The sequence below is a fragment of the Crassostrea angulata genome, chromosome 3 (assembly GCF_025612915.1).
Source record: "Crassostrea angulata isolate pt1a10 chromosome 3, ASM2561291v2, whole genome shotgun sequence".
Lineage (NCBI taxonomy): Eukaryota > Metazoa > Mollusca > Bivalvia > Ostreida > Ostreidae > Magallana > Magallana angulata.
Window position 1 is genome coordinate 45,786,423 of NC_069113.1, and position 10,377 is coordinate 45,796,799.

Consider the following 10,377-nt stretch of genomic DNA (forward strand, 5'->3'; position numbering starts at 1 on the left):
TTAATGCATGTGGTAACTCGTTTCTTAAAAATGTTTTTAACATTCATTTCTGCATTAAAAACGTCTGCTGTTAATATAACAATTTTCCTACGGGTTGTTTATCATTGTATCTGAAATATATTTTTACTGACATCGGAATCAGCTCTATCTCGAGGCCTTGGAAGCTGACTTTTTGTTTTAAATGGTATCGGACTTACAATATTTACTTTTAAAGTTCAAGTGCCGTGCAAACCATTGACTCACAATACCTGTTTGTGTTACGCCAGTGTTATAACATATTGACACCAGGCTATTGATCGACTGGCCACAAATAGCTTTAACCGTTCCCCGTTTTTCGCCCCAGCAACCAGTGATAGAACTCAATGATGATATAATTAATTCGGGGTTTTTTTAGCACAGAATTGTTTTTCGCCACTTGCGTAATCATGTTGCACAATATACAAATTTTACCTAATAACCATCCTCCCGGTGCTTTGAATTTCAGAGAGATTATCTAATAATGATCGTGCTTTGCGATGCTGTAAGTGTGTTTGAAACAAAATGATTATTACATGTTTAAACAGTACATCTCCCTTCTCTGCCTCTTATGCTGTGAGAAAGGTATGATTCATATTAAACAATTTAACTGCTCAAGACGAAGTATTTTGTATCTCCTCTACATCACTGGCCAAAAACGCCTTGCGGTCAATTTGACCCCAGCAAACAACTTCCGGTAAACAAGAAATATATCCATTCAAACTTCAACTACGCCCGTTTAGCACGGCCCCTTATATCCTGCCTTCGACGCTTACAACAAAAACTTGTCAAATGTTGCTTTTATTGTTTTTTGCAGTGGTCATCATCCGTCCCTCTAAGCAAAGAAACAAGTTCTAATGAAAGTGATTAGAGAAATAGGTCAGATACGTCACATGCGCAGGCCTTTATGTAGTTATTGTGCAAGAAGGTCATTTCGAGTTCATCCACTGCAAATAAGCGTATAAGCGCCGGCCATCGGTTGGTCAGTTTTCATTAAGCTCTGGTCAGTGGGAGGCACTAGTGTTAAGAGACTTTTATCGGGATTTCTCCACTGTAGGACGAAACTATCAATAAGAACAGTTCGTTTTGACATACACAGGTAAAAATAAATAATTAATCATTTTTATAATAGGTAATTTTATAACATGTTTATTATTTCCTATTTTTACTTTTCATAAAAATATTTTTTTTTTGCCAAGTGGGAATATTTATTAGGTCATGACCGTTTAGGAAGTTGTAAACAACTGTGCGTTGGTACAGATGCAAAACGATTGGAAAACACAATGATGTTTTTGCATTTGATTTATATGTAAACATGTTTTGTTTGACTTGTTTTCTTTGAATACATATCTTTAAAATTATATAGACTTTATATTGTTTTCAATTTTCAGCTGATTGCCGAAATGGCAGACACGGCCTTAGACTTGTCTTCTAAGCCAGGGGTGGATTTAGAACGAGCCTCTAAATTTCTCAGCAGGACTTCCACCCACTCCAACTCCGGGGGGTCAGGACGGAACTCCCCTGCATCCTCAGTGCACTCCGATGGAAATGAAAGTGACAGTTCGTTGAAGAACAGTGTATTCGACAGAAGAGGCAGCAATCCCCCGGTCATCCCGCACGGTGAAAATTCGAACAGTACCTCCATTAAAAGTGAGGAAGATGCTGGAGGTTCGGACAAATTGGGCTCTCCGACTGTGTCGAGGCCTTTTAAAATGTACCCCATGGACCCTTTCTCAATATACAGTATGGCAACTACTACGCCATCTTCCCCTCTATCCCCTACAGTAACTTCCCCCGCTGCGTTGGGGGTTCCCCCCGCTGTGTACGAGAATCCCGCAGGATTTCCCGGTTTTCCGTTAGCACCGTTGACGTCTCATTTACTGCAACGAAAAAGACGGTCCGAATCTCGGCCGGATCTAACGGACCCGAAAAAGACGAAACCTGTTCCAGAGGAAAAGAAAGATGACGCTTACTGGGAAAGGAGAAGAAAAAATAACGAGGCTGCTAAACGGTCGCGGGACGCCCGGCGCCATAAAGAAGAAGAAATAGCAATGAGGGCAGCATTTCTGGAACAAGAAAACCTCAAACTTCGTGCTCAGGTTGCTATTCTGAAAAACGAAACAGCAAAGTTACATTACATGTTGTATAACAGATTATGAGATTGTGGAACATTAAGAGCTCTCATTATTCAAACTTTGAATGTGGCATTGAAGGTGCAAAAGAAAGACGAAAGTGCTAATTGTATTTTAATCGCTGGATCGGATTAACTTTGCAAGAGAATGCAACACAAAGACACATTTAGATTTAAGTTACTGAGTTCAATTTTTGTCCGCAAAACGTCCATTTTAGTTTTAAAGTTTTTACCACAAAGATACATCTTTGCAGATTAATTAAAGCAATACATTTCACCAGTGCTTTAAATATTTCAGGTAGTATTATATTTTTTTTTATAGTCATTTAATATTTTTTCTTGGTAACAAACTGATCAAATGCTGATTTTAAAGCCTTCGTTTTTCTTTCTTTAAGTGATCAAATGCTGAACTTTTTGTCTTTTATTTTCAAATGATTCATGTATGTGTGAAATGAATGCTAGTGTGATTGGTTTAATTTCAACTTTGCTTGTGTCCAGTGCTATGAAAGAGTTATAACGTGCATTTTTTTCGTTTTTAATTCAAGAGGAATATTTATTATTATCATGGTTTTTTTTTTAATGTGCTATTGTTAACAGAACTTCGGCTGGGATAAAATCTCGGACAATCTCTTCTCTTTGTCTAATTTACAGAATATTACAGTCTATATATTTATACTTTACATCAGAGCATCTTCAGTGTGAAAAAAAACTTGTTGTTAACATGGTCACGTGACAACAGATACTCATACACTCATTTCAGGAATTTTATTTTACATGTATTTTGTCACTAATTGAACATAATTCTGTTTTTTATTTTGTATGAAAATAGATGATAATTTTATTTCTAAACCCGGTTAATTCATCTTTTTTTTCGAAGTTCAACTCATTTTTCTCCATTATAAACATTGGAAATAAGAATCAAATCACAACAATAATGATTGATTATATAAAAAGACATCTTTCTTTGATAGGTAAATTAAATTGTCGGTTGAGTAACATTTTTTTCCTCTCAATGTTCCAAGAAAATTTTAAGGTACTGATCTCAATTGTAATATTTGAAATCCACTTGTTCGAGAGCTTTATACTTTCTTCTTTTGAAAGAATATGATTTTAATCTACAAACTGCTTATGTTTCAAATACTTCAATATGTATAAATTATATATACTCTTTTTACTTCATCTGGTGCATCTTTTATTTTTCATTTTTTTCACAATCAGTGTTATTTAATCTTGAAAAACTAAATAAAGCTGAGTCAGAATAATTTTGTGTTGCATTTCAATTACGTTTTGTGGGGATTTAAAATGTGTTTTGATGTTTATTTTGTTTTCAATCTTTGTTTTGATTTCCATGTACACTGTTTTTCAAGTAAACAAAAATCTACCTTTTACTGAAAATATAAATCTTGTTAGTAAATACCTTTTGGGAGAATGTGGTGGCGGATTTTGTAGACTGGACAAATATCGGGGTCATGGGCACTAAATGCTGGTGTTAATATTATCAAGAATCCTATTTTAGCTTAGTTCAATTACATTTTAGACAACAGAATATTTTGAGATGCGTACATGTAAAATCGTGTTTTCCCTTGAGGGTTTGAACTTTTAAATGGATATTTAATAACTGGCCTCTCGATACACAATTCCTATTCACGGTCTGTTGAAATTTTGCCATCTTTCTTTATCGCTAAGTCAACGATTACCCGAAAATTACATAAGGTTACCGAAGAATATGATGTCACTTCGAATGGTCGTTATGCAACAAATGATCGAAGCGGCGAGCAAACAATTGGAATATAGGGCAAATCATTTGCTGTTACCTTAAGTGTTAACAAATGAATACAATTACAGCTGACCTAAGCTATGTTTACAATAGATATCAGAATCATAATGTGACCTAATACGGCCATCTACCTTTGGGAAAAAGGAAATGTATTGTAGAGCACGAACGGGCACTTTGCGGAACAATTTTAGGATCTGTGCTGTAATGTTGCACAAGGATACATGCCTGAAACGGAAGTTAGTGCGCCGTTACGATATTGGGCTTCGAAATCAAGTCAAGGTCTTTGCGCAGAGTGTTCATTCGATCTTATCTGCACTGTAAACTGGCAAACGATGGCGTAACTCTACGTAACATTTATCGACTGAAACAGGAACAGAGGGCACCGAGAGAAAGGAACCATTGTCAATATTTATTATTATTACAAAAATTATCAAAAGTTTACAAATGTACTGACAGACTTTGAAGTGTCCTTTTATATAAGTTTTCCGCATGACCAGTGGATTTCATGAGTCAACGTATTGACCTCGAGTTTTTGACCCTCTTCTCTCCCTCTCAGACGGGCAAAGGAATCGGTCAAGTTTAACCATATGATAATTGAATGCATATCCGGTCAAACTAAAATTACGTCATATTTCTACACACTCCCTATAACTTTAACCTCTGTCGCCTTGTACTTTTGGAGAACGTCCTTCCCCGTTAACCACAGTACATACGGAACTGACAGAACTATACGTAACGAGCGGCCGAAGTACTCCGGACGCATCCAGAGAGAATAGGGTTGTTAAAACTCAAGAACTTAGTGCACTGGGTTTAATTTTCCTCCACGCGACAGCGTTTTTTGGTTTTTAGTGACATGGAGGAACATGGAACTTTGCCATTCCCAGATATTATAGTCTCTCTGTTCGAAATGAAATAGTGATTTATGTTCCCTTCACTTACGTTGCTTTAATTGGTTTTCTTTTCTTTAGAACCTGTAGTTTGGTAAATAATTGATCATTGAAGACCGTGTTGTACTCTTTTTACAGATTGTGGTGTTGCTTTTCATTGAGAAGTACTATACGTTCATCGTTAAATTCATTGACAATTTTACAGCCATTCCTGAAACATTATGAACTTTATCATGAGAAATACATTTGTAGTCCGTTGGCAATTTTGTTTTTAAAATGACTTGAGTCGGGGATTATACTTTCGAATAGATCAAAACTGAAATATGCCTCATATAATAGAGAAGCGTCTGACCATAACATACCTATACAACCAACCCACTGTAATTTACTACTGTATTTTCTTTATTACATATACAAGTACTTAGTATTTGTGACCCTTGCCTGTTTTTGTGTCCATTTGTATATTGCTATTATGAACCTCATATACCAGTGAACTGGTCTTTGGTGATTAAATAATTGAATAATTGGACAATAGTATAATTATTGCATTTAGTTGTTTTTTTATAAATACATGTGCACGGTCTTTTATAATGCTCATTTCGTTTTGACACAAAACATATTATAAATTCCATAACGATGGATCAGGTGCTAATTTTTCGCATTTTTATCCATTGTGATCCAAACATTTCACGGTAATCAGGTAGCGTTGATTAATAAACGTTAAATGATTAAATGCACTTGCAATTACTAGTAATGTAAATTAAACATTTTATATGAATATACATATGTACAAGTATCCAATGAATTCCATGTAGTTTAATTGTCTTCTACTAATACTTCAACCAATGTTACAATAGCTTAATAAAAATATATATTTACGCCACCATGATTAAAAAGGAAAAGTATTTAAATTTCAAAAAGTAGTCAAACATTCTCAAAGAATAAAATAGGCAATAGTTTACAAAATAAATATTTGAGATGACATATGCATGACAACGTCCAATGGATTCAATGGGTAAAAACCTTTTAACAATTTTGGAGGAAAGTAGCTAGATGGTAATTGAATATTTTGCCATTACCCGAAGAAGCGAAAAATAATGTTATGTGCGGACCCCGGAATGGTCATTGACAACCAGAAACAAGCTTTTATCATGTTATTTAGCTTATTGCATTCTGTTTGTGTAATTGCATTTCTCTCTCTCTCTCTCTCTCTCTCTCTCTCTCTCTCTCTCTCTCTCTCCACACAAGAAATGAGAAATATTTTTATCACTTTGGAGTGGTTACTAAATTCGTCAGGAATGCGAGGCTGAGAGGAAGCGGTCAAGATGACCGAACAAATTCGCAATATTGAATTTCGTGCAATATATTTCAAACTGGCCGACACCGGGGCGATTATGGTTGGTATTTTGGCGAGAAGTGGGAAATCTTATCCCCTTTTATCCCGTGTGTTTGTTTACATGACTTCAGCAGTAAGTAAGGGCATTTCAAATTACATAAACATTAGCATTTGTTTGACATAAAGTCGAGAAGCAGGGGATCCATCAAAGTGATTTTATCTGATGCTGACCGTTGGCCACATGCTGCTGTTCTGATTTCACTTCGATAGATCGTTTCAAGAATGACCAGTACTTGAAACAAAAGTACATGGTGCTGAAAAAAGTCCTCAGAGTTGAAGCCTTAACGTCATATTCTCTGCTGGGTGTTAACAGAAAAAAGGGAATAGTTCTTGTCAAGATTTCAAAATTGTTGTAAACCAGAGAGGCAGAAAAATGAGCTTTGTAAACGGGCAAATTTTTGAAACAGGCATTGATATAAAAACGGAAGTTTTACATGAATTTGATAGTCTATGAATTCTTTCATCACCGACTTTTAAAACATTTTCCCGCCTGAAGTTCCATAGTCAGATGCGTGTTCACAACGCGTATTATTGTCGCAGATAACCATTAGAAATGTCAAGCCGTCGCAATCTGCTTGGTATCTTCAATTATTAATCTCCCCAACTGTGCTCTAAATGAACAAATATCTAAAAATAATACAGAATGGGTCCCATACAACACCGAACAAAGAGGACAGTCCCTGCATCCGGATTGGGATGCATCTCCAATAACGCACCTTTTGTTCAGTCTCTCAATGGCCGCTTACGACATGGCAGTAATATGTCCGGAGAATTCAATTAATTATATAATTCGATCGCGCTGGTCAACTTGTGTGAAATCCATAATTTACGACTGAATTGTTGCTTTCTTTTCTCTGCCTGAAACGTGGGAAAACTCCAAGTCATTAGAACCTGTCCGGTCGGTTTGTATCTTGGACAGTTCCAGAGTCCTACAGCCATCAGGGATTTGCTGTCAAGTGTGCGAGCTATTGTGAAGCAGGTAGCGCTTTGAAAACTCGAAACAAGACACTGTTGTTTCGCAACCGTTGCCGTCTGATTCCATCCTAATCAATTGGTTACTCCATGTCAGAGATACAAATTTCCACTGTGAGGAAATTATTGAATAATTTACATGTCAAAATCTAGGGTCGCTGTTTGTCCAGGCAATAAGTGGACCCTAGTAATTAAATTTTCATGAAGCGTGCTTGTAAACTGTGATGCTGTTGTGTCATTTCTTGATTAAGAACCCTAAAGCCATATTAACTATCTGCTGTAATTTTAGTGTCATTATTAGAGCGATATAGAACAAACCACTAAATACGCCCATTACGTTTCAACTGAGTTTCCCGAGAACTCTTTTTGTGTCTCACTTGTTCTTTGTAATATATTTCAAAATGACATATGTATGTATATACTAGTACCCTTATATACAAATTTCGCATTGCATAAAAATTAAATAGACTGTCGATTATTTTCCAGTAACGCTAATTCTTCTATTAGCTCTCACTTATATTTTTTATATAGTGATAAGACTAACAAATCATCTTCATGTATACTTGTATGTTGAACATGCACCAAAAAAATCGTAACACAATTTTAAATTTAAAAAAAATAGATTTTGAAAAAAAATTAGCTGCAAACAAGGCAAAAAGTTGAACGAAGCCTAGGCTACAGAATGTCATGTTGTAAATTTTGAATTTACATCTTAATCCATCGAGTTCATTCAAAATTAACAAAATGAAAAAAAAACACTTTAGAAATATTACAGTTAGCTCATTACAATATCCATACTGTCTACAATACTAAAGCACAACCTCTTAACAAAAACAAATATTAAGTTATCCAATTCGTAATTATTTTGCAAATTTTAGTTAACATTTTTATTTTAAAAAATTTTTGGCAAACTTTTTTAACAAAACAGTACATAAAAGACGACCATAAGATATAAACTGATATCTCTGTACATTAAATAAAATATTTATTTTTCATTTTGCAACATTAAAGATATATTTTAAGGTTAAAAATAAAAATTCTTCGATGAAAAAAAAACCATTCGCATACCCTTATGATACCCTTATATTCATTGTCAGGTGGTTTTTGAAAAGTTTTATGATTTTTATAGTGATAAAAAAACTAATTATGATTAAGAATGTCGTCTTTTGCCCATCCAAGACACGAGAGGGGGTTTAACTTTGATGACCCGCGTGTGTCCTGTCAAAGGGGGCAAATAAAAAAGAATATACAACCCATAAATACATGGATTGTCCTCCCGAGGAACAATGCCCGCCCCGAACGTGTCCAATAGTATTAGTTTCCGAGGGCCACATCTGGCACGAGTTGGAATAGTTTCTTTTATTGGAATTCTAAAACACAATAAAACAGATTATTTTGAAAACGTCAACATAAAACAAAGATTGAAAAGCGAAAAATTAATGAGACGAATGGTCTATAAATATTCATAACCTTTATGATTCTTTATCGAGCCAAGTAATGCGAGACCGATGAGGCGTTGATTAAAATGATATGAATTTGTGTTTTTCATTTGCAAAAGGTAATTCTTTGGATTGGTAAATGAGACCTCTTCGCTGCTGGAGGACGTTGTTTGACCACGGGCCACCGTTTGGTCATTCTTTGTAAAGCGCCATCATAGGGGATTAATTTCACCTGCACCTTTTCACAAATGACCCCTCCAAGAAAGAAAATTTGAGGTCATTCTTAAGAAAAAGAATTTTTTTTAGGGTTTTATAGTTATCTATAAGACTGGTTTAAAAGTGGAAAATGAAGATATTTTGTTTTTTTAACTTTAAATACCAACATTTTAAAATTAAAATATTCAATAACAAAAAAATATGTTCAAGTTTAAGGAAAATAAACTTCAGGAAAAATTCCGTCTTTACCGTTTACAGCATTCATAAAAGGTTGGAATCAAAATTTTTCGTCAATTTGAAAGCTTACAACAGTGTAAAACTTTTATTTTGTAGCGTTAGTAACGCGTTTAACGTCAAATTAATGCTATCTATTATTAAACGACTAAAATAAATTTAGAATAAGCGTCAAATAGCGTTTTCTATGGTAACACTTTACTAACAATCTTGCGCTGTTAAAATCAACAACTGTAATGTCACAGTGTCTTTCTGACCCCCTGTTCGTCTGACCGCATTTGCTTTAATTCTTGTACCAAGTTCTTTGTGTTGGTACCTTTGCGTAAGATTTGGGATGAATTATGCCATTTCCAAATAAAACCTCTTCACGGTTTGTAAGTTTATCAGCTATGGTCTTCGGTTTGCCTTTGTGTTTCTTCTCTCAGTGTTGCGTAACCCGCTAGGTTACACCGACTTTTACGCGGCTCTTCCGTCACCTGCCGTAACTTATTACATAACGTTGATAGGATAAAGAGTTTGAACGAACACACTCTCTCACATTCAACGCGATCATCCGTGAACTATTTGAATACACTAGAATGTACAAAAACGAAAAATCGCCTAGTTATACAAGACTCTTATGCAAATTAAAAATAAAACGTTGCGCGAAAAGTGAGCCTTAAAACTATCAAAGTTAATAAAACTCAATAAGCATGATGCCTTTTCTGGGTCAATAGATTAACAATTGAAGTAGAAAGTCATTTGATCTAGGCCGGATTTTAATGTCATCTGTAGAAGTCACAAGGAAAATTATTTCCACGCAAAACCAAGCATCAAGAACAGCCAATCAATGATTTATAACACTTACTAAAATTACCAGATTCATATAATCTAATATATGACACATAACAATCAATAATGTGATAAAGTAGTCCTTTGTGAAACATTACAATCAATCGTAAGGGGTTGTCACGTAATGTTATTACACTTGCAATAACAAATAATGAAACGGTATACGTATCTCCCAATAAATGAACACTGATGAACAAAAACGCTATTTAGACTGAGCATGACACCTTATGTTGGTCGCACCTGCCTTGTGATAACTGCAGTCAAAAGTACTAATGTACTTGTTCTCGTTACGTTATTTAAAATCATAGCTTTATTGTTGAGACTGGGTCCTTAGAAGCTATACTAATAGAGTGGGAGATAATTGCCAATTCTATGGTCTGTGTGCTCTCTCTCTTCTTGTGCAACTGTAACCCGTCTAGCTGGGTCAATCTCTATTACATCATCCTGGACAGCCAGAACAGAGTTGGCTTTGAACTCAA

At 35.1% G+C, this 10,377-nt stretch overlaps 1 protein-coding gene across 1 annotated transcript; it reads left to right on the forward strand.

Moving 5' to 3' along the window:
* Window positions 1-827: 827 nt before the first annotated feature.
* LOC128176444 (transcription factor VBP-like) lies at window positions 828-3,085 on the forward strand. The gene is made up of 2 exons (XM_052842797.1): window positions 828-1,114; window positions 1,407-3,085. Exon 2 carries the CDS (start codon window positions 1,419-1,421, stop codon window positions 2,172-2,174), a length of 756 nt encoding a protein of 251 aa, XP_052698757.1. The 5' UTR covers window positions 828-1,114; window positions 1,407-1,418; the 3' UTR covers window positions 2,175-3,085.
* The last annotated feature ends 7,292 nt before the right edge of the window (window positions 3,086-10,377 follow it).

Bases quoted from the DNA above. Each gene is read 5' to 3' on its own strand.
- LOC128176444 (XM_052842797.1), top strand. From the start codon at position 1,419: ATGGCAGACACGGCCTTAGACTTGTCTTCTAAGCCAGGGGTGGATTTA.